Source organism: Corylus avellana, chromosome ca1 (genome assembly GCF_901000735.1).
Source record: "Corylus avellana chromosome ca1, CavTom2PMs-1.0".
In the NCBI taxonomy this organism is placed as follows: domain Eukaryota; kingdom Viridiplantae; phylum Streptophyta; class Magnoliopsida; order Fagales; family Betulaceae; genus Corylus; species Corylus avellana.
In genome coordinates this window covers 49,282,206-49,306,173 of record NC_081541.1, presented here as the reverse complement: position 1 = coordinate 49,306,173, position 23,968 = coordinate 49,282,206, and the positions used below count along the sequence as shown (strand labels likewise).

Sequence of the window (23,968 nt, the reverse complement as noted above, 5' to 3'; positions counted from 1 at the left end):
TAAAAAAAAAAGAAAAAAAAAACTCAGGTTAATTACCTTTTTAATACCAAGGTTCTTACTTTTTATAAATTTTTTTTTTTTTTCTCAGCTAGGTTACAAATTGTATTACAGATGGTTCTTGAGTTATAGGAAAAGACCAACTTGGTACCTCCGTCACATTATGTTAAACTAACATACTGCCATATGTCACCCCAAAAAAATGTCACATGTCCTTAAAAATAAAATTAAAATTAAAATTATTTAAAAACAAAAAATGCCACGTCCTTAAAAAACTGAAAGCAAATTATGGGGCGGTCGGAACACCCCATTTTGGCTATTAGGGGCGGGTGGCCGAAATCACTCCCAAAGGCCAAAATGGGGTACCATAATTTTTTTAATTTTGTTTTTAGGGTTTATCTTTTTTAATTGGTTTTTTAATTATTTTTATTTTTTTAGGACATGTGGCATTTTTTTGGGGTGACACGCGACAATCCGTTAGTTTGGGCTAACAAAATGTGATAAAAGTATTAAGTTGATCTGTTCCCATAAGTCATATATCATCTGTTATACGATTTGTAACATAGGTGAAAAAAAAAAAAAAAAAAAAAAAAAAGTGAGAACTACTAAAAAAGTAATTAACCCGAGTTTTTTTTATTTTAGTTTAGTTTTTTTTTTTATTTCTTTTTTATTGATAAGGAACCCTGATTAACCAGACTCAAATATTTATTGAATACCTTGAAACCACGCCACAGTCATCAGAAAAAGAAACCAAGAAATGGTTGGGCAGCTCCTGGTAAAATTCTAACTCCACCAGCTTCTGGTAAGAGGAAAAGCAGTTTTCTAACTCCACAAGCTGAGTGCAATTTCCTGTTTCATTACCATAGATTGCACATTCCAAGGGTCAACAGTATAAGTATAACCAAAGTAAAACAGGAACCTTTTCAACAGAAGTAAAATATTTAGCCACCTTGCAAGCTTCTAAATCATGGAAGATAGAATACCTAAGACATTACAAGAAGAGTTTATACATGATCACATCATCCAACATAATTGGCATACAGCTTTTTATAAATAGTTAAATCTATTCTGATCTCAAGCACAATCATACAAAATAAGTTCTTGCGGAAAAATAGGAGCTCCACATCAATATCAGCACAACCCTACCAAATAAAGTTTCAAATCCACTCTTCATAATCTATTAAGTCTCGACCTTCAATTTTGTCCAAAAACTAAGCAACTAGTGCTTAAGGTAAAAACATAATTAAGAAAAGAGATTCCCAGAAAATGATCTGCCATCCATCATCAGTACCTCCTGGCATAGCGATCCATAAACCTGCCAGAAGGGCACTCATATGCCAGATGTCCCCGTCCACCACAGTTGTGACATATCATCAAGGGGCCCATGCAATCCCTACTCATATGACCCAGCTGCTGGCAATTCCTGCATACAATGTCGCGGTAACCACCACTGCGAACACCGCCGCCGCCGCCGCCGCCACCACCACCCCGCTCTCCAAGAATGTTGGATTTTGGGCACTGTCTAGCTACGTGCCCAGCTACATTGCACAAGTTGCAGATGGGATCATTTGGACAATCACGTGCCAAGTGGCCTGTCTTCCTACAATTGTTGCATGCCTTTTCATTTGTGCAGTCAGCTGCAATATGGCCCTGCTTATAACAGTTGTTGCACAACCTCAAGTCCCCAGGTGGTAGTTGGGGAGCCGAGCACTCTCTAGCCCGATGTCCAGCCTTACCACAGGTATGACAGATGCCCTCATTTGGACAGCTGCTGGCCATGTGGCCAGGTTCTCGACAGTTCCAACAAAGCGACTTTGTAGTGCATTCTGAAGCAATGTGCCTGGAAAGACAGGAATATGTCGGTATTGAATGAAAGGTCCCATTTAAAATAAAATAAAATAAAGAAAGAAGAAATATCAGTACTATTGGATGAGGACACAAATTACATTCCCATTATATGAAACCTACATAATTATCACTGGAGTGAAATGAACAAAGTAAGATACACCCTTGCCACATTCTTCATAAGCTCATGCTCTACTTTTGCTAGACATACTGAAAGTCTTAAGATGTCCAAGCTCTAGTTCTCGAACACCCAAACCTTGGAAGATTTTTTTGTTCTCATCCTTTGGGGATCTCACATAATTTTGCACAGAGATTGGTCTGAGCTTAAGGTAATTTAATAATGTGGAGGTTGGGTATCCCATGGCTGCAGCTATTATAAATGCTAGCAAAAGCTAAAAGAATGTCAGTTTTTCTAATACACAGCAGCCTTGTTATTGCCCAGGACCATCCCTCTTTCTCTTGAGAGATGAGTGGTGCAGTCAAAATAACAGTAAGGCACACAATAGAGGTGGTACTGTTGGATGCCATTGATGAAAAGTGGCGTTAGGCCAAAACGCCTCCATTGTTTCTGAAGCTGATGAGAGCAGATGCAAAAGTAAGGCAGAGGCAGAGGTGATAGTGGAGTAGAACAGAGTGGAGACAGGACAGCAGAGGCAAAATTGTGATGGGGGGTGGTGAAAATAGTAGTAGTAATGGTGCTTTGATGAAGCCAACAGATGCTTGCATCACAAATTGATTGATGCAAGCGGTTTATGCGTCCACACTGGCTTAACAGTGGAGATGGATCAGATAGTGAACTGATAAAGGTAGTGAGGGAGTAGCTAATTTTGGAGGTGGCAGTATCTCAAATGCAGTGCAGGGGTAGCAAGGTGGTATAGCAGCCGAATCTGTAACAGCAGCTGCAGTAAGGTGGTTAAGTGGAGGTGGTAGTGTTAGATGAAGTGACAAAAAGAGAGGCTTAAATTTACAGATTCCAGGATTTACAGGCATGGACTAAAATACAAAAACTGACTACTCTATATTATTCGAATGATATATACTAAAAAGTGTTGAACAACTAAGTGGGACTATAACGTGAGTAATGTAACAGCATGAACACCGAGAATGCAGAGCCAGAATAAGTTTACTTACCCAGGCAGGGCACAATTGTGGCAAATTGCCACATTAGGGCACTCTCTAGCATAATGACCTGGACGTTTGCAATTCTTACATAGATTGTCTCGGCTGAAAACAAAACCAAACACAGAAAACACCACAATAATGGGTTAATGTCCTACACAAGTTCTTCCTGGGAAGAACCATATGCATAATCTAATAAAAATATGCACAGAAACTGCATTGAAAATGCAAAACGTCACTTATATGCTGTCAATCTGTAAAGATTCCAAAAGCAGATGAAATACAGTTTTTAGGAGTTCAGCAAATGTATACATAACATACAAAATCTAATACTAGATCTCTATTTATGTAGCATCAAGTTTTTTTTTTTTTTTGGGGGGGAGGGGCGGGGTTGGGGGTGTGTTCTGCAACTGAAACCTCATCAGATTGGCACTGCTCTTTGACAATTACAGTATTTCAAGACAATAGTTCAAAAAATAAATAAATCAAAAACACATAATCATCCACAAGAAAAATTATAAAATACAAATAATATAGGATTTCCAAAACAAATTCAAGTAGTAAGAGTCTTACTTTGTTAAAGTGTTGATTAAATGATTAAATTTACCTCTTTCTATCAGCTTAAGCTTTTGAAAAAATTGGTGATTTAACATGATATCAAAGCCAAAGGTCTTGAGTCAATTCACCCTCATTTCAGTTAAATATTCCTAAGTGTTGGGCCTCACTTATTAAAGGAAGTTTGATCCCACATGTAATGGGGAGTATTAAAGTGTTGATTAAATGATTAAATTTACCTCTTTTTATTAACTTAAGCTTTTGGAAAAAATGGTAATTTAACATTACTCAACACAAATAGGATGATAATTATATTCATACACTGTCTTTGGTGAAGCATAAGAGTTTACTTTTTCTTCCCTAGCCCACATATTGTAGACAAGAAATAATATATAAATGGTCAAAAGTCAGAAAACCTGAAACCCCGCCGTGAATCTCTCCTGTAAGGTGCATCACGATAAGAAAAGCGATCAGAACGGATCTTACGATCCAATGGGCTCCTGCTCCTGCTTCTGCTTCGGCTCCTGCTGTCTGAACTCATGTTCAATATTATCCTTAACAATACCTACCACCACCACAACACCAAACAGCTGCTGCCTCCTCCCTGTCCACACAACAACCACACACCCAAGATCACATCCATTCGTCCAAACCAAACCCCTTACATTCTCCTTCAAAATAGAAAACACCCCAACAGCAAACAACAAATTATTTTCAACAAGCAACTAGTATCACTGTACTCAGCACCCAGATGTCAATAACCCAGTCCCTCATCCACACCCATCATTAGAAATTCAAGCGAATCGATTCAAACTCCCAACTTCTCATGAAATCATCTAAAGTAGAAGGACTTCTTTAGATAGTAGCCTAAAGCAATTGAAAAGAGAAAGAAAGAGAGGACGAGACTGGGACAAATTCCTTATTTGACAGAAGCGAGAAATCTTTTCAACAGTAGGTGTGGCCATAGTTTTGAGATCCAGACTGCACCTGACCGTTCAAATAACCAGAAATGGCAGAGGTTTAAAGTTCAGAGACCAAATCGGCCCGAACCGTCTATAATTACTTCAACATAAAAATAAATGGCATAAATTTATACAAATTGGCAAACTTTACTAAAAACTACTCAAAAAAATAAAACAATTTCCAAGGATAATTACAAACAAGCCCAAACTTTCACAATCACAATCACCATCACAGAGAAACACAACATTACAACCTAATTTCCACTCACACAGCAGCCTAGCAAGAACAACAGCCAAAACCCATATATAACAGCAAGAGGAATACTAAATAAAACTCATGAATCTAACAAACTAAGGACAAAAAAAACAAAAGCTCGCACACATAAACACAAAAGAACCAATTTAAAACAAAAAAAAATACACACAAAATTCAAATTTCTGATTAAAACTCTCTCCGAAACACAACAGAAGCACGAATACCAAGTACACACAAAGAATTTAACCAGAAATGAAATGGGTACCTGGAAAGGAAGCTCAATCCCTCGGTAAACGAAGAAGACGTCGTCGTCGAGGATGGTAGATTTCGTGTGGTGGACGATCGGCTATCGGATGCTTGAAGCTTAGGGTTTCCAAAACAGGTGGTTGTGACTTGTGAGCGAACAGATCGGAGGCCGAGTTTGGGGGACTGGGGTTTTGGGTGTTCTTTTTTCGTTTTTCTTTCTAACGACGTCGTCGGAGTAATTTTGAGGGACTATTTGTTTTTTTGGAAAACTATATATTAAAAAAAAAAAAAAAATCCCTCAAGTAATACCCGTTTTTTAAAAAGCCTAATGATATTTAAAGTGTATTAAAGTGGTCTATCAAATTATTAAAGTTATGCGTGTTAACTCGATCCCGGTTTTCGGTTATTGGCCAAAACTGGAAACCGGAACTAAGGTACCTAATTTTTTTTTTTTTTTAATTTTGAAAAACTGGAACCCGAATCGGATACCCGTTATACAATAACCGGCCGGTTCCGGTTGGTACGCGGTTATCCGGACTGGGTAACAGGTTTTTTTAAAACAAGTTCATTTTGGGCTTATTTTAGGCATTGAGCCTAATTTTTAGGCTTATTTGAGGTATTGGGTCTAATTCTTGTGCTTAATTAACAATTTTTTGCCCATTTTAAAAAAAACACAATTAGCATTTTTGTCTCAATAAGTTGGCCTTTGATGTGATTGTTAAAAAAAAAAAAAAAAAAAACCTAAAAAATCCCAAAATATCCTAAAAAATCTTTTTTTTGGGGGGCTTTTTTTGGGCCTAAAAAATAAAAATCCAATGTTTAAAAATGCCCTAAAAAAATAAAAATTATAGATATATATACCCGATTATAACCGGGTGCCAAAAACCGGAACCGGAACTGGGTACTCGGTTATCGGTTTCAAAACTGGTTTTCCGGTTACTAGTTGGTACCCATTTTTTTTTTTGACACCCGTAATTCAAAAATGTCAATTTTTTAAAAATTCTATTTCTATAATACCTTTATTCTTTTCAAAATTGAAATAAAAAATTAATAGAATAAAAAACTAAAAAATAAAATTTTTTTAAAAATAAAATAAAAAATAAAAAATGAAAGGGTTGGCTCCTGGAGGTGGCCTCACCCCCAAGGTGGTGGACTTTCCTTTTTTTTTTTTTATCTTTTTTCTTCTGATTTTTTTTTTTTTAAGAAAAACTCATAAAATTAAATTTTTAGCTTAATATATTAATTTTTTTTATTAAGAATGACCCATGTCACTATTTTATTGGCTTTGATGTGACATTTAACAAAATTTGTCAAATGTTTTTATGGAATTAGACTACAGGAAACCTCTGATTTCACTTTCATATGACATTGAGCGATTTGTAATTTATGCCAACCACATGATTTGATTTTGTATTTATCAATATTTTTTTATACCGTACGAGCGATTTGTAATTTAAGTCAACTATAGTAACTAATTTTTTATTTATTCCAAAAAACAATATATTTTGTAGTTTTATTCGCCCCCTTTTTTTTTCTTTTATGTTTAAAAAATAATTTAGTTTATTTTTTTATTTTATTAATTTTTTATTTTAGTTTTTAAAAGAATAATGATATTATAGCAATATAAAAAAAGATGTGGCCTTTTTGACACACTTTTGTAATTTGATGGACTACTTTAACCCTTTTGGAGGCTTTTTTATATTTTTTCCTTTTAAATAATTGGAACAACAATCCTTACATCGTTTAATAGTTAACCGTAACGGATTGTTATGTGATTATTGAAAGCTGATTATTTAAATGGAAAAAGAGAGAGACCTATTTGTATTTTTTCTCGTTTTAAATATAGTTTTGTGATAATGATGTGCACCAAATTAGTATCACTATTAAAAATAAAAAGACTGAAGAGTTAGGGTTAAACAATTAATTAGAGATTAGGTTGAGCAATTATTTATTACTTTAATTACTCTAACGTTGGGACCACATAGGCCAGGTTTAAATGATGAGAAATTGATCGAATCCAAAAATGAGCAAAAAAAACTGCAACACATTAGTGTTTGAGAGGATATGAGAGATGAAATAAAGGAACCGGTAGACCGATTAACGTTAAGAAGACGAATTATTAACGGTTTTTTATAAAAATTCGGAACATTCATAAATTGTTGAACTATTGTAGTTATTCTTTTGAAATAACCGTAGCACAAAAGTCCTTTTTTGTGCAAACCATTCATTAGTTGCCACCTCAACATGAACACACTACCATCTGATTATATCAGGTTTAATCATTTAATTTTTATTTTTATTTTAAAAAAAAAGGTTTTGCAAATGGCTTGCCACCCCTAGCCCTGTGGCATGGGGGTGGCCGTGAGCCGCCCCTGTGGTTTGGATCTTTTCCCTCTTTCTCTCTCGACCAAATCTCTCTCTCTTCGCCGATGGCTCCCTGTGGCATGGGGGTGGCTGCGAGCCACCCCCTTGTGGCCTGGGGGGTGGCCACAAGCCGCCCCCTGTGGTCTGGATCTCTCCCCTCTCTCTCTCGGCTGGATCTCTGTCTTTGCCGAAACTCTCTCTCTCCACCGGAACTCTCTCCATGGGTGGAGGATGGCTTGCGCAGCCACCCCCTAGGTGGGGTTGGTCGCGCAAACCACCCCCAACGCCCACTTGGCAGCCACCACTTCTAATTTGTTTTTTTTAAAAAAAAAAAAAAAAAATTAATTTTTGAAGTTTTTATTTCCTTAAACTTGGTATAATCTGGTGAAATAGGTTTTTTTTTTTTTCTTTTTTTTTTCTAAAATTAAGTCTAGTAAGATTAGCTTAAGTGCCACTTTTTGTGCAACCTCAGTACCCAAGACGCTCTCATAACTGTATATTAAAATAAACCTTCATTTTTTATTTATTTTTTTTAATTTATAATTTTAAAAAGGCAGGAAGGGGTGACTAGCATAATTTTTTCCTCTTGGGCGTGACTATCGGGGTTTTCACCCGCTGTAGAATGTTCGGTTTGAGCCATAGCTACGGCCTATGAAGGCGAGTCCGTTACCACAGCCCCACCAAAGTGCAAGTTGATAAAGCCCCTTCTTAGAAGCATCTGGTTCGCAGACTACTATCGCAAGCGGGTTTGAACCCGTGACCACTAGGAAAATAAACCTTCATATTATATGAAATGGGTGTACTACGATCCTATGGGACACCATAAGATGGTTCAAGGCATGTGGAACCCAAATGGGTAAAGTTTACATATCGTTCCTAAATTACCACATAATTGATAATATCATTGTCAAACTTTCAATTGTTACAGTGTCCTCTAAAATTACCAAAGCATCGTCAATATCCCCAAAGATTAGCAAAAAGATAAAAATGTCCATATAGATTTCTTAATAGGGTTAAATACTATTCAAGTACATGTCGTTTGCACCAAAATCAAATAGCCACATAGGTTTTAAAAAATATCGCAAATGGTACCTATGGTAAGGTAATAAATCCACTTAGTACCCCTGTCAAGATTCCGTTAAGTTTTTTTAATAGAACGCCACATCATCCTTACACGTGTGCGTCACGTGGCATGGTACCTGGATTTTTTGGTGCCATGTCATTTTTTTATTTTTTATTTTTAAAAAACTTTGGGGTGGCCAGCCACCCCATTTGGCTTGAGGGTGGTTTGACCATCCCTACACGGCCGATCTGGGGGTGGCCGAACCACCCCCAGGCCAAACGAGGTGGCCGGCGACCCCAACGTTTGTTTTTTTTTTTTTATTGTTTTTTTTTTTGGATTTAATATATATATATATATATGCGTGGCACCAAAAAACCTAGGTACCACGCCATGTGGCGCCCACGTATAAGAGTAACGTGGCGTTCTGTTAAAAAACTTAACGGAATCTTGTCAAAGGTACCAAGTAGGTTTATTGGCTTACCACAAGTACCATTTATAATTTTTTGAAAATCTAGGTGGCTATTTGATTTTGGTGCAAACCACAAGTACTGAAAAATAATATTTAACCCTTCTTAATAAGATAAAAATACTTCTATAAATTCCAAAAAAAAAAAAAAAGATTTAAAAATAATATATTTAAAAAAATGAATTTTTTTTAAAACGGAAATTTTTATATAAAAGAAACGATTTTTTTTTTAAAAAATTTGTTCTAAAAACCCAAAAAAAAAAAAAAAATATATATATATATATATATATATATTTTTAAACGAAAATTTTTATTTATTTTTAAATGGAAATTTTTATTTAAAAAAAAAAATTATAAAACAAGAATAAAAAAACGAAAATTTTAAATTTTTATAAAAAAATCAAAATTTTTATTTTTTTCTTGTAAAAAAAAATTTGTTTTTATTTTAAATTTGGCCACTGGTTGGATATTTGTTTTTGTTAGTTTTAGGTTTTTTCTATATATAAGTTTAGTATTTTTGTTTTTATTTTACTCAGGGTAATTTTGTCATATGAACAATTCTTGATACTTTGAAAAAAAACATTGTCACAATTAAAAGTTTTGAGGATACATTATCAATTAGGTGCAAAGCGCCGTCTTCACATGGGTCAAATAAAGTTCAAGCTTTTGCTCGTAGGCACGGTTCTAATGAATTATTTGGAGCCAAAAGGGTGGCTCCAAATTTTTTTTTAAAAATTTACTTAAATTTAATTTTTGAATGTTTTAAATTTTTTTTAAAAATTATTATTATTTTTTTATTTTTAATTAGGCATATGGACATGTATCTAATTTTTAGGGGCCCCTACTTGAATTTTCGTCAAATTTTGGACGAAAGTTAGATGAAAGTACCATATCCGTCTTTATATATACTTGAAGTACCTCATGTGATAAAAAAATAAACCTTCACGGCAAAAAATAAAGTTGTTAAGAAAACTTAATAATCCTTATTTAAAAATGAATAATCACCCGATTATAAGTAATAAACTTGAACCCATATTCGCTTACGTCATACCTTTTGTTATGCGAGCACAGTGTAAAGAAGCTTCGACTCTCGGCCAATTATTTGCCTTCCCGTCCCACACACAAATGAGTTATCGGCTCCAAAGCAGCAGCATCATCATCAACACCCGTCTCGGCTTCACCTACTCTCCGAAACACTCCTCTCTTCTGCCCCGCTTCACTCCCAGGTCAGTGATCTCCGCCCTACAACACATGCACGCCTTCATTTCCTGCCTTCCCTCTTCGCTTCTCTCCGCATTTCCTTCATACTCGCGTTACGCACATGCTCATTGTTTCACGTACGTGTTGCTTCCTTTTTGCCTTTTGGTTTCTGGGTAGGGCTTGGTTTCGCTGTTGTAGGAGCCAAATCGGAATGGACGGAGATGATGCTTCCAAGGCTTGTGAGGTCGTGATCGGTGACTCTGAGCTTCTGGACCGGAAAATCGCTGCGATTCGAAGCGCGGGTCCCAAAAAACTCCAGGTTTTTTCATGCATTTTTTCTTCTTTCTGTTCTTTGCATTTCCTCTAAAATATTGTTGGATTAATAATTCAGACGAAAGACTCCTCGATTTTTATTCGAGAATCTATTAGCGATTACATTATAACTGTGTATTAGTTGTATTATATATTAACCCTGCTAAGGAATTTGTCCCATGATGTCGATTATGAGATGTCTCAAAAGCTTAAGCTAATACGAATTTATAAATTTAATGTTTAATTGTAAATTTCATGAATTCCATTTACAAAAAAAAAAAAAAAAAATTGTTGGAAGTGAAAAAAAAAAAAGATTATTCAATTTTGCATTAATAAATTTTGGAATGATATTCTTGTTTACCTCCTTAGCGCAGTGAGGTATTCTTACATCTTCGATATATATCAGGTAATTGTAGATTTTGATCGCACATTAACACGGTATTCAATCGACGGCCAACCTGGGCAAAGTAAGTCTTTCCAACATTTTCGTTGTTTTTTGATTATTTTTGTGACATCTCACATTACCTGGGCATGGAAAAAATGATGTATTTATATGAAATATACTCTCTCTAAATGGTATGAGGCATTTTGAAGGTAAACCCAATAATAAAACCGTGCGGGTTTGGCCCAAAGTGGACAATATCATACCACTTAGAGTAGGGATGTTACATATGATATTAGAGCCATAGCCTAGCATGAAATGAGAGGAGCGTGTACAAGCCCATGAGGGTCGCCAACGAGGACGCTGGGTCCTAAGAGGGGGTGATTGTGACATCCCACATTGTCTGGGCATAGAAAAGATGTATTTATATGGAATATACTCTCTCTAAATTGTATGAAGCCTTTTGGGGGTAAACCCAATAATAAAACCGTGCGGGCTTAGCCCAAAGCGGACAATATCATACCACTTGGAGCAAGGATGTTACAATTTTCTTCCTTACAACTTTGTTTACAGGATTTGCTTTCAATTTTCTTAATAACATGTGTAGGCAGTCATGGCCTTTTGCAACAGGGGAATCCGGAATATGATGCCAAGAGGCAGCAATTATATGAATACTATCATCCGTTGGAGTTCTCTGCAACAATTCCAATCGAAGAGAAGACGAGGCTCATGGAGGAGTGGTATGTGAATTCAGCAATTGTGCTGCCTCCATGTGACTCTCATACGCTTCAACATAGGCGCTATTGTAGCTTATAAGCATCTAAATGAGATAAATGAATTACTAATTTGTGTTCCTTGGAATGTCCGTTATGTGGGTTAAATGGCCTATGAATAAAACTGTTTGTTTCATTGGTACAATAGCTTATAAGCATCTAAATGAGATAAATGAATTACTAATTTGTGTTCCTTGGAATGCCCGTTATGTGGGTTAAATGGACTATGAATAAAACTGTTTGTTTCATTGGTACAGGTGGGGAAAAACTCATACACTTCTTATTGAGGGAGGCCTTACATATGATGCGATAAAGCAATCCGTTGCTAATGCCAGAATTGCTTTTAGAGAGGGCGTTGTCGAACTGTTTAAGTTTTTGGAGGCATGTCTGATTTCATTATAATTTTTTTTTTCTTTTTTCTTTAGCAACACTTTGGAACATGCATGATTGTGGGACAAAATATACCTTACCTTTAGCAATCCAATGAGGAATTTTATCTTGTGATTTTGGGTTGTCCTAGTTGGTGTAGCTAATCGCATTTTGTTGCTATTGGTTATCTGACACAGTCCACCTTACCTTTAATATTTTATTCTCTTTTGATAATTTTCAGGAAAGAGACATTCCAGTTCTTATATTTTCTGCAGGGCTTGCTGATATCATAGAGGAGGTTAGTTTAACAAAAAATGTTTTGGAGTGGTCATATTCCAGATATATATATATATATATATATATATATATATATATATATATATATATATATTCATTAATTTTAGGTATGGTTTTCACCCATTTTATCTGTCCGTGGCTTTCTTTTCACTGTGCTAGGTCCTGAGGCAGAAACTTCACAGATCTTTTAAAAATGTTAAGGTTGTCTCAAACCAAATGGTATTTGACAGTGACGGTTGCCTTGTCTCTTTTAAAGGTATCATTTGATTCTTCTTGCCCTAAAAGGGGGCAGTAATGAGGTTGATCTCAGCATAATCACGTTTTTCTATAATTCTACATAAATTTGCACCTCCCAAATTTCCAACAGGATCTGTAATAGCCTGATTAGGTTGCTTTCTGTCCATGGAGTTGTGCTAGTGTAGTATAATTGGCTTGCATCTTGTGGTATTTACCAACTCTTTTATGCAGTACCAGAAATGAGTTCTTTTGAGGCAAATTTGTCTATTTGACAAATCTAACACTCAAGAAAGTGTCATATAGGGAAAAATTGACGTTATTATTTTGTTTGTGAAGTTTACATTCAGTCCAATGAAGTTCTTCTGGAATTAATTGAATAATCCTGGAGTTGTGCCTATTTTGTAACAAAAGTAGGACGGCTGTATTTAATCATTTCATACCTGTGTTAGTACTTTGGTTATATATATTCTTTGTTTGATAAATCTTTACACAAATAGATGAAAGTTTACAAATGGAATGCATTTTAATGAAACAAACACCCTTCCTAAAATGTTTTTAGATGAGCTAAGAAAGATGGGATCACACGTGTGCAGAGTTCAAATTTGTTCAATGATCTCAAGCAAATCCCCATGAGGTCCAGGTATGTACTAGGACATGAGTTTGAATCTCTGCAATGGAGAATCACTTACAAAAGCCTAATTAGTATTATCTGCCTTGAGAATCCACTAATGTCCTGGTGAGGTTGGGTTAAGCTATGGCTCAATTAGTCTTGAGGGAGTGTATGTGGTTCCCACCGTCTAGACCTCTCCTGAGCAATTCTCAGCATGTAAGTGCTACCATGATAACATCCACGTACTAGGACATGAGTTTGAATTTCTGCAATGGAAAATCACTGACACAAGCCTAATTAGTATTATCCACCTTGGGAATTCACTGATGTTTTGGTGGGGCTGGGTTAAGCTATGGCTCAATTGGTCTTGAGAGAATGCATGCGGTTCCCATCGTCTAGACCCTTCCTGAGCAATTCTGAGCATGTAGGTGCTACCATGGTAATACCCACGTAGAGTAGCCATAGTTGGTCACCCCCCTCTTGCCCTTTTTGAATAGAAAAAAAAAAAGAAGAAGAAAAAGAAAGTGAGTTCAAATTTGAAAAATTGTGGGTTCAAATTTAAGGATAACATGGAAAGTTAAATGGATGGTTTTTTTTGGGAAATTTTCATCTATTTTGGAACAACCCGAGAAGGACAACACATTGTCTATTTTGAGACGAAGGGAGTTATACATTCATTCTGTTTGATTTGTGTATGGTTTTGCATGTAATATCTGTTTTTATTTTGCTTGGGAACTTTTTACAGGGAAGACAATTCATAGCCTTAATAAAAATGAGCATGCTCTTGATATGGCTGCTCCTTTGCATGATCAATTGGGTGATATCGATGGGCCAACTGACAGCAGTGCCTTAGTGAAGAAGAGGACCAATGTGCTGCTTCTTGGTGATCACATTGGGGACTTGGGAATGTCTGATGGTTTGAACTACGAGACTCGAATATCTGTGGGTTTTCTGTAAGTTTGTAAAACTTCCTCAACCCCAGCAATTTATATATATTTTGTCACTTGGATAGATTGTAAAGTTACCTTCACTTTTTAAAGCATCTTTTAAAAAACATAGGTCTTTTGTTCTGTCTAAATTCATTGTAAAGTTCATTGGTTTTGAATAAACTTGCTTCTATGACGTTTCACAATAGTTAGTCATGTTCACCTTTATATGCATCTTCTCCAGTGAATCCACAGAATGTGGAGATGCTTGTGAGCTGCTATCATTTTCCTTTGTTGTAATTGGAAAATATATTTTCCAAGATTTACAACAAGTTTGAGTTAAAATTTATTTAGACTAACATCACTTGCTCATAGTTATAGTCTATAGAAGTTTATTGAGTGGATAATACTTCCATAGTACCTTCACATACTTTTAGAAAATAATCAAACATGTACAATTCTCAAATCCTAGTAAAAGATGCTAGATGCATTTTTAAATATTTTTGCACTTCATCTAATGTGTCTAATTCCGTAAACTACGTGTTTTGTTTCGAAATACTTTTTCTCTTCCATTTGATGGCTGCCTGTGATTGTTTTCATATTTCTAGTTTTCATGAACTTGTATACTTCACGTGTACCCTTTGGTTTTTTAATGAAATTTAGTTACTTATAATTTTTTTTTTCCTGAACTGTTATTTTCATGTTTGAGCTCTTTTCCTATTAGGCTTATTTGTTTTAGCAGCTTTAGCATAGCAATATATTCAACAAGTTATTTGCTCAGAAATGTTCTTGATCAATTCATGATTCGATTTTTTATATTAGATCGGATGGGACAATACCACATTATTTCTTGTTGTGAATCTTTTCTTTTCCTCTTCTAGTTTTAAACTCTCCTTTTAACTACAATGTGTGGACATGGACATGGACATGCATGTTGTGTTTCAGCAAAGACAAGGCAACTCTTAAAAATCTAAACATGGAGAAACAATTATATATGCTTCCCTTCGTGACTTATATTATTAGATGTATACATGTATATATATACTGTGTTATATATGTTTCTTGACAAAGAATTCCAAACACTCAAGTTCTGAACATCTTGGGTGAATGAAGCTGAATTCTTCAATAGGCATCCAAATAAGTGTTGTTGGACAAAGGTGGACATGAGTGTTCACTAGTAAGACACAAATCTTCTAATATTACTAGCCCTTTTGCTGAATCTTTTGGGTGGTGGGTTTTGTGTGTGGGTGTGTGTGTGAACCAAATTTTTGCTATGTATATAATTATGTAAACCATCACTTAAAAAAAGGAAGTGCTCACCCATTTTAAGAATAAGAATAACAAACTACTTTGGTCGCTTGTGGTTTCAAAAAAGAGCACTAAAATCTACGTTATCTGTTGATGAGGCATGAGTGAACCAGCAGAGCCTAGGTTCAGTATCATACTGATCAAACTGGAGTGGCAATGTAATTTAACTACTTTGTAAAATGATGGGAATCCAAGAAACTGGGAACATAGAATGAACTAGGGATTGCTCACATTGTCTTTGGACTCCAGCAATGGGTGTAACCATTCTAATCAACTTCTTGCAATTCTTTGTTAGAAGATCTAATTATAAAAGGGTAAGAGTTGGTTTCAGCATTGGATCCCATCATTGAATCAATTTTTAGGAAGGTCCATACATATTGCTGCTTAATTCATGATGGCCAAGGCACGGATGCAGTCCCACCATACCAATATAAAGGAAATCTGAAAGAAACAAAGTAAAGGCAGCAATTTTGATGTCCTTGTTCTAATGGTAGCAACCTGGGTGGAAAATAGATTGTGCTCAGAAGTGCATACTTGCTGTTGTAATCAGTAGAGGTTGCAACTAATCCAACAGCCTTTAACTATATGGAAAGATAGGGGATTGCTTTCCTTACTGTCTTAGTTCCTTACTGTTGAGGACCTTATTCATTTTTTCTTGTACACCCTTTTCACTTGGACTGCTAGTTGGCTAGTGCCCCTAGTGATCAGCTTCCATGATTTTCTTTTTATGTTCTCTTCTTCTTTTTCTTCTTCTTAGTTGCTCTCTTGTATACTTTCGATATACTAGGATTGTGCCCCTATGTGCTTTTGATCTATATATCTTTACTTATCAAAAAAAAAAAAAAGTTCCTTTAATGTTCTCTGAAGTTGTAATTACAATTTAGTTGCAAGTTACACTTAATTTTAAGCCTTGTTTTATTTTTCCAGACTGTGAGTCATTGACTGAGGACCCCTTGTTGTCAAAGTTGTTGATTTTAATTTTTAATTCTGAAATTGTCTACATTGCTGAAAGAGGGTTTATTAAATTACATGATTTTTTGTTGATCTTGGTGACTGTGTCCGTGCAAGACAAAAAAGCACTTTGTCAGGTTTGTAGAGGAGTACTTTGCAATCATCAGGCTGTCGAGGTTCGCAATGCTAACAAATGAAATGTTATTTTTGTAAGAAGGGGAAGAGGGATTGCTTTTGATTAATGGCAAACGATTCTCAGAGGAGCAATGTCTTTGTTACGGAGGTTGGATTACCATGAGGGATTGGTTTGGATGAGTTTTATTATAGATGCTTGGTTAGATTACCAAGAGGGACTGCTTAAGGTGCACTGAGACTGACAAATACTTTTGAGGTGGGTGCATTAATCGTTTTTCCTTTGGGTTTGGTTTTGTAGAACCAATTCCGCCCCCCCTCCCCTTCCCAAACAGGGAAAACAGAGAGAGAGAGAGAGAGAGAGAGAGAGGAAACAAGTATGCTATAGAAGCCCATAGTGATTGGAAAGTCAGAACATGAATAAAAATGACTATAAGTATGTGGAGTCTAAGAGCAGCCGAAATAAAGGGATCATTGATTTGGTTCTGCTGGAAAATGTAAGATGGAAGGTGGTGTTGTGTGGTCATGTTCAAAGGCAGAATAGAGCGATCACATGTTTTATGTGAAGTTTATATTGTACCATTGTAATCAAGCATCAAACACTACTGAAAATAAGCAAGTTAGTTTTTGGTTTTTCATAGTAAAATTGATGCTTCTTTTACTTATGCATCTGCTTTGCTTATTATTTAACTCTGTTATCACTTGCTTGGGTTAAAAGTTAATGCTGGAGTACTATAATTTTATATAAATTAATTCAGTAACTGAACCTATGAAATGCTGTCTCAGGAACGACAATATTGAGAACTCTCTTGATGGCTACAGAAAATCCTTTGATATTGTTTACCTGGTGAGTTGAATGCCTTGTTACAAAATGTCTTTGGTTTGTCTATTTCCTTCCTTTGGGTGCCTGAAGAATAATAGTCTTGCTAATATAGATAATCTTCTCCTGGACTGCTGTTACAACCTTAGGTATGATTTCATCTGGCTAAATTAAGCAATAAAGGATTTTATGACAGATGTAGTGAAGCTATCTAGATGAATCTGTGAATTTGGCAATATTTATGCTGTTAAGAATACCCTTGTCCTTAGGTAATTATCTTGGCCATGCAACATCCGATTCTTGAAGCATTTCGTATGCAGGGCCTAGACTAAAGAGAATTTCTCATTACATAAAATTGTGCGAGTACAATCTTTAATGAGGGTCAGTTAAGAAAGTGCTTTTGCTACAGGGGACAATCCCTGCACTATCACAAAATTTTGGTATTACTTCCATGGTGCCACCTACAATGGGAGGTGTGGGTGTGCGTGAGAGAGAGAGAGAGAGAGAGAGACTTTTGTAGAAGAAGTCATGTCCTCTATATTGATTATACTACTAATTTCAGCTTATGTTTACTTGCAGAATGATGCACCCATGTGGGGAGTAGTCGAGCTTGCTTCACAGCTCTGTCCAGCTGGAGGTGGTTGATTACTATATGCAAATTCACCGAGAGTAATGCTACTCTTTACACCAATTTATTACGTTTATTTCAAACTAGCTAATGTCCATTTATTACACTTATTTCACACTGGCTAATGTAACATGCTTTAAGTAGTTTTATTATTGTTTTTTTTTTTTTTTTTAAAGTGGCGGACATGGGAAGTCACTTAAAACACTCCCTGTCAGCTGGTGTGGAATGGGCGTAATAAATAAGTGTGAAGAGTAGCATTACTCATTCATCGGAGGAAGCATTTCTTCATAGGATAAGCTATGCTAACATGGAATCTGGGATTATATTATTTATTTATTCTTTCAATGAACAGTTTTCATCATTTAAGGGCCTTTAAAAAATTTTTACTAGAATGGTATTGGTTGATTTACAACTACATGAAATATTTTCTTATATATGATTTTGGTTTCGTACACTCGAAGCTATCGCGTGTTCATGGTCGTCTTTTGGGCTCGATATGGTGCCTCCATGTTAATTAACTTCTTCGTGCTAGAAAATTGGGATTCATGCATTGCAACTGTTGATCTAGGAAGCTCCATGCCCATATGCCTGCAGTAACTTCAGTTATGATGATGGAGCTAATTTTTCAGTGCGGATTTTGTTAGGTTGACAGCAATTTTATACACAAGATAACATCAGCAAAGTTTACTTGATTGATTCAATTTAACAAGGTCCCAGATGACTTACCAGGCTCCTATGCACAAGCCTTTTCAGTTAGCTTGCTAATGGTGGCCCATAATTTATGTTTAACTAGATGCTATCGGGTTCTCATGAGCTTCTTTAACATGCAGCACCATGATCTAATTTTAGATTTTCATGATCTTCATTAACATGTAGCATCTTAAATAATATTTACTCCTATTATATGTTTATGCTGGTGCTCTATCTCTGCGCAAAATCTGGCGGTCATTACCAAAGTTGAGTCGAGCCGAGTTTTTGGGAATTCGGCTCGTTTAATAATCAGCCTAGTTTAGTGTTCAAACTCAATTTATTTATGTTTTTATAAGTAAACTTGGCTTATTTATTAAATAAACCGAGTTCGAGTCGAGCTTATTTGTGCAAAACCCAATCCTGATCACTAATAATGGCTTAGTTTGTTTACAACCCTAGCCCTACTTGATTGATAACTACTAAAATAATTTACACTGTCAAGGAATTGAGATCTTCATATTCATAACCATACTTTAAATAAATTTTTGTTTGACATTCAACTCATAAACAACAAATATAATATGTTGGATTTTGAAGAATGGTAACATCTTGCATCTACACCTTTAAAGGGCAAACTCTCTGAACCTGTACAAGGCAAACATGCCCCCCCAACGTGGATAGGTAGAGCTATGGATATGTGATTATTGACCGAAGAAAGAATTGAATAAGGGCTATAGGGTCAAAGTTAAAAAAATCAAGGAAATGTAACTAATTAAATAGAAATATTAGCAATATGAATAAAAAGTCATTTACAAGAAAAAATAGCCACAACTCCAAAAAGCGTAAAAAGAGATGCTTCCATTTCCTCGCTTTACAATTAGAACTGAAAGCAACACTAGAAAGAACAAAAAGGGAATAAAAAGAGAGGACTTTTCTTTTTTTAAACCGTTAGCCTAAACACACAACACAAGAAACCAGGCAAAATACATGGTTAGCATAATAACAATTTCTGCAATTTATAGAGCTCTATCCCAGTCACCTATGCAACTACCAATGCTATTGTTGGCGGATCAACCATTGTTGTTTCTGCAACTGGAGATTCAACCATCGGCTGCAAGAACCGGGTATAATGGAACTCAATTTGTAGCCTGTGAGGAAAAGAGGCAGAAGCCATCAGCCCCTTCTTGGTATCAGCCTCTAATTCCCGTATGGGAATTGCAGCCAAGCTCTTAATATACTCCTTGCATGATTCCTTCCCTCTACATACAATATTTTCACTCTCACTGTTTTCATCAGATGACTCATTAGACTGGACTACCACAGTCTCCTCACCTGAGGTTTTCTCGTAGCTTTTAGGTTGCATCTTATCACTGGCATTGGCAGGCTTTTCATCTGATGCTTGACCCTCATTCAATAATTTTGTAATTATTGTGTCTTTATCAAATTTCAGGACATATGCCTGGTTGCATCCTTCATAGAGTCTCTCCCCCAAAGTGTCGATGATATAGTAAGCATTCTCCTCGACCTTCAGGATAAAGAAGTGATCATTCCAACATACAATGTAGACAAAAGGCTCACCATTGCTTGGGCAGTCTGATGCAGAAAGGCTGATCTCATCCCATATGCTGTCAAAGGACATGGCACCATGAAGAAAGTCAAAACCACCCTCTTCCAATCCTTCTGGATGAAAGAATCCAACAAAGGATTTTTCTGGATCAACAGAAACAGGACAAATTTTAGCTTGGAGAATAGTCTCGAGATCAAAGTGTTTGTCAGGGAATTGTTCTATGTAGACATCGTTCTTGCAAAGATTTCTCCATTCTAATGATCCATCTCTAATCAGCTTGTCAAATTCAGACTTGGTGGGCATCTCATCTTGGTTGGAATGCAACCAATTAGCAATAACTGCAACCAGAGCTGTACATGCACTCTCTCCAGCAGCACGTTCGTTCCTTTGATCAATTGAAGCAAAAAATACTTGAGTTTGGAGCTTCAATTGTCCATCACGGCTGGTTACTTCCTTACACTCCCAACTACCTACAGCAAATTTGTCATCCCCAAATTCAGATATTGACAATCTAGTGTTGAAACCTTCTTCAGCCCTGTGCCGCTGCCAGAAAATAAATTGACATTAGTTGAAAAATAAATATTTTATTTAAAAGAACATCAACGAGGAAAATGTTTGATACATACCCCAAGGCTAGACTCATCAGAGGAGCTAAGCTGCCTACGATCATAATCAATATCATCCCCACCCTCTTCGCCGTAATGTTTCTTCAGAAGAGGTTCCCCTTTGGGTTTAGGAGACTTGAAGCTTAGTTTCCTTTTCTTCCAAGAAAGGATATTAAACTTCAAATTTCGCTGCAGGATCTGCTCAGAGAGAGATGCATGTAAATTCTCAATATTGTAGAATTTACAGTTATTATAGTAGATCCAACATTCATCATGACCATTGTTTATTGTATTGGAATATGATAATCCTTTGGCACAGTTTGCAGAGGCCAATGTTTCATAACTGAACGGTTGCCTAATGCTAGAATCATCCTCCTTTGATTGCCCCTCGATATCATCACCTTCAAGTGAATCTGTGTCAAAGGGATAATTGAATTCAAGATCCACGCTTCTGTCAGAGCACCTGCCATCACTGCTCTCTCCTTCACGGCTTGCCTTCTTTGCTCTTCCAATCGACACATAATCTGCAAAGGATTTCACTTTTTTTAGACCAGCTTTAAGGGCAGACAACTCATTTTTCTCAGTTGGGTGAGCTTCCGAATAACAGGGCGACAGTGCAAGGCACACTATTGATTTATGCACTACCTCTGAAGGTTCTTGAACAGTTATTAATTCCAATAAATTGAGAGATAACTGCATTATGAATAAACTTAAATGAGATAAACAAATTTCCAAAACACGAACACACATAAAGAGATAAATGGTAGGAGAAATCATATAAAAATCCTACTAAAATACTATATAAGGCACTTACACAAAGTGAGGGACTACAGTCAGTAATCCTAACAGGTACTTTGATGGAAAAATTGATTCGAATCCCTTGTCCGTCAGCGGTAGAAGCATATTCTGCTAAGTTCAGTGATGCAGTTCCAGCAACAGTAACCCTGTTTTTGGACCCTTCATTCATACCCTAAATTCAAAAGAACAAATCCAAATGCAAATAAATAAATCCAAATCTTAGTATCAGCAATTAACCCACAAATCAACACTAAACACAAACCTCCAGAAGCAATATAAAACGTTGGACATGGCCCTTAAATTGGTGGAGACAAATTACAACATTCTGATAAAAAGTGCAAGCTCCACACCACACACCATTTCACAACACCGACTAGATTTTCTCGTGAGAAAAAATAATAATAATAAATAAATAAAGCATGTCCAAGTTTATTAGCACCTTTACTCAAATATTGAAAAGTCTAAAGCAACAAAATTGACCAAATTCTGTAGAGGAGAGTATGCCAGCATCATTCATCCCTATATGCGTGCCAGCCAAACATCTAAAAGTGTCAAAGTGGCATCTTTGAACCAAGTTGTAAAGCCGTGACAACAAAGATTTCAGCATTGGTAGATTCAGAAACCATAAAGGACATTTTGAATTTTAATTCAAAAAGGATCAACAATAAAGGCAGCACCAAAATCACACATGAGCATATTCTTACGGAAACTAATGAATCTACACTGAGCAAACCAATCATCCACAATATCTCCAATATAATAACCAAGAATAGGTTATAATCCACAAACTAAAAATACCATAAAATAAATCTACGATCACAAAAACCTATAATCCACCATTTACAACAATCCAAAACAAAGAAATTTCTGTTTAGGGTGAATAAACAAGAAATAACAAGAGAATTTGCAACCAAAAAAAAAAAATCCAAAATTTCTGTAGCATCAAAAGTCAAATCCCTCTAAAAAAACCAATATTATGAATTAATCCCAAAATCATCCAAACACAAAGAATTAAAAGAAAAATCGTAAGCAAGAAAAAAAAATAACAAACTCACAGAGAGAAGCACTGTAAATGAAACCTCCCATGGACTAAACACACCCTCCTTCTCGGCCGAGAAATTACACACACTCCGAAACGTTTCGTTCCATTCCACAACCCCACCATCTCCAACGCCCACTTCTTTGGTGAGATGTCTCTTCCCATGTCGCCTCAGTGACCTCAAAGCTACCTTCTGACCTTTCCACTTGATCTCACACATCATCAGTGACTTCTCTCCCATATCTTGAGCTAAACTTAATCCTTCAAGCCGGCGGACAACAATTATTGCTTCGAATTTCTTCGACGACAGTGGTGGCCACGACGGCCACCGTATCAGCTTCACTCCCATTTGCAGATTTCCAGATGGGGTGGCAGAGAATGAAATTTAAGAAATTTGAGGAACTGGGTATTGAAGATTTTGAAATAAAGTTGAGATCTTTAATGAAATGGGCATCGAAGATTCAGTACTGAATAATAAATTAACAGAATTTTTGAAGCAGTTTGAAAACAGGAAATGAACAGTGAAACTAAAAGGTTGGGATTCGGAAGGGAAAGAAGATTCAGTGTAGATAGTGACAAATGGACTTTGAAAGTTGATGGGAGATTCAAGGAGAGAATGAATTCGGAGAAACTACTAACAAATAAACATATATTTTTGGAAAATGAGAGACAAATCGAACCCGGCAGTAGAATTTCCTCAGAACTAACGTCTCTATTTCCACAATCAGTTGCAAAGTGGTTTAGCACACGTGTTGTTGTTATTCTATTTTATTCAATGCCAAGTTGTCAACCCGGTAGCATGCCTCATCTCTCTCTCTCTGACTCTCTCTATCAGTTGTGGATTTTCTTGAATACCCTTAAAAACAGGTAAAAATAAATCTACGGATAAAACTGAAAATTACACATTATCTTAAAATATTACTTTAAATAATTAAATTAAATTGATTAATTTTTAAGATTAATGTTAATTTAATATATATCAAAATTAAGATCATGACTTCGAAAATTGATTTTACAGTTTATTCCGTATTTTAATTGAAATATTTTTTATAAGTTGGAGGGGACTTTGATAGAAGTGTTAAAATATTAATTTAAATAAATATACTATTATTTATTAATTTAATTTTTTAGAGTAAATAGTGAATTAATATATTAACAAAAAAAAAAAAATTGGAGTATTATCAATATTATATTATTGCAAGAGTTTTTTATTTGAATTTTGAAAGATTCTTCTAACGGAACTCAAAAGAAGAATTTTCTAGAGAAAATGAGATTAATCGTTAATAATAGAAAATAAGTTGGGCAAAGACGGAAAAAAAGAGACGTGGGAAGACGTTAATTTTTTTTTTTTTTTTTTTCTTTCAAACAATTATTTCATTGATGAAAATAGCTTGAACATTAGTTGAATGTATTGTTCAAGCATGTTTTCATTAATGAAATGATTGTTAGAC

The 23,968-nt window shown here is 35.7% G+C and overlaps 3 protein-coding genes across 7 annotated transcripts; 1 reads left to right on the top strand and 2 right to left on the bottom strand.

Annotated features, from left to right (window-relative positions):
- Positions 1 to 1,016: 1,016 nt before the first annotated feature.
- LOC132191695 (zinc finger protein GIS2-like) lies at positions 1,017 to 5,192 on the bottom strand. 2 transcript variants are annotated; one of them, XM_059606790.1, is made up of 4 exons: positions 5,000 to 5,192; positions 3,933 to 4,187; positions 2,974 to 3,066; positions 1,017 to 1,837 (listed from the first exon to the last, which is right to left on the bottom strand). In XM_059606790.1, the coding sequence occupies exons 2-4, from the start codon at positions 4,055 to 4,057 to the stop codon at positions 1,282 to 1,284; spliced, it is 774 nt and encodes a 257-aa protein (XP_059462773.1). In that variant the 5' UTR covers positions 4,058 to 4,187; positions 5,000 to 5,192; the 3' UTR covers positions 1,017 to 1,281. The 2 variants fall into 2 exon arrangements, with proteins under 2 accessions (XP_059462773.1, XP_059462781.1); XM_059606798.1 differs by having other exon boundaries at positions 3,933 to 4,120; positions 5,000 to 5,191.
- Positions 5,193 to 9,995: 4,803 nt separating this feature from the next.
- Positions 9,996 to 20,033, top strand: LOC132180133 (uncharacterized). Of its 4 annotated transcripts, none has more exons than XM_059592984.1 (11): positions 9,996 to 10,099; positions 10,251 to 10,392; positions 10,792 to 10,852; positions 11,375 to 11,507; positions 11,798 to 11,921; positions 12,151 to 12,207; positions 12,366 to 12,462; positions 13,799 to 14,006; positions 17,157 to 17,217; positions 17,770 to 17,859; positions 19,959 to 20,033. In XM_059592984.1, exons 1-10 carry the CDS (start codon positions 9,999 to 10,001, stop codon positions 17,833 to 17,835), a joined length of 1,050 nt encoding a protein of 349 aa, XP_059448967.1. In that variant the 5' UTR covers positions 9,996 to 9,998; the 3' UTR covers positions 17,836 to 17,859; positions 19,959 to 20,033. The 4 variants fall into 4 exon arrangements, with proteins under 4 accessions (XP_059448967.1, XP_059448966.1, XP_059448964.1 ...); XM_059592983.1 differs by lacking the exon at positions 19,959 to 20,033 and adding an exon at positions 18,351 to 18,768; XM_059592981.1 differs by lacking the exon at positions 19,959 to 20,033 and adding an exon at positions 18,280 to 18,768.
- LOC132180119 (uncharacterized) lies at positions 18,997 to 23,229 on the bottom strand. The gene is made up of 4 exons (XM_059592978.1): positions 22,534 to 23,229; positions 21,495 to 21,650; positions 20,702 to 21,373; positions 18,997 to 20,618 (listed from the first exon to the last, which is right to left on the bottom strand). The coding sequence occupies exons 1-4, from the start codon at positions 22,864 to 22,866 to the stop codon at positions 19,548 to 19,550; spliced, it is 2,232 nt and encodes a 743-aa protein (XP_059448961.1). The 5' UTR covers positions 22,867 to 23,229; the 3' UTR covers positions 18,997 to 19,547.
- Between the last annotated feature and the right edge of the window lie 739 nt (positions 23,230 to 23,968).

Bases quoted from the DNA above. Each gene is read 5' to 3' on its own strand.
- LOC132191695 (XM_059606790.1), bottom strand. From the start codon at position 4,057: ATGAGTTCAGACAGCAGGAGCCGAAGCAGAAGCAGGAGCAGGAGCCCA. The intron at 3,067-3,932 runs GTTTTCTGACTT...TTTTGTTTTCAG, and splicing joins GATTCACGGCGGGGTTTCAG to CCGAGACAATCTATGTAAGA. The intron at 1,838-2,973 runs GTAAGTAAACTT...CTGTCTTTCCAG, and splicing joins CACAATTGTGCCCTGCCTGG to GCACATTGCTTCAGAATGCA.
- LOC132180133 (XM_059592984.1), top strand. From the start codon at position 9,999: ATGAGTTATCGGCTCCAAAGCAGCAGCATCATCATCAACACCCGTCTC. The intron at 11,922-12,150 runs GCATGTCTGATT...GATAATTTTCAG, and splicing joins AACTGTTTAAGTTTTTGGAG to GAAAGAGACATTCCAGTTCT. The intron at 17,218-17,769 runs GTGAGTTGAATG...GTTTACTTGCAG, and splicing joins CCTTTGATATTGTTTACCTG to AATGATGCACCCATGTGGGG.
- LOC132180119 (XM_059592978.1), bottom strand. From the start codon at position 22,866: ATGGGAGTGAAGCTGATACGGTGGCCGTCGTGGCCACCACTGTCGTCG. The intron at 21,651-22,533 runs GTGAGTTTGTTA...TTTTGAATTTAG, and splicing joins CATTTACAGTGCTTCTCTCT to GGTATGAATGAAGGGTCCAA. The intron at 20,619-20,701 runs GTATGTATCAAA...ATTTTCTGGCAG, and splicing joins CTGATGAGTCTAGCCTTGGG to CGGCACAGGGCTGAAGAAGG.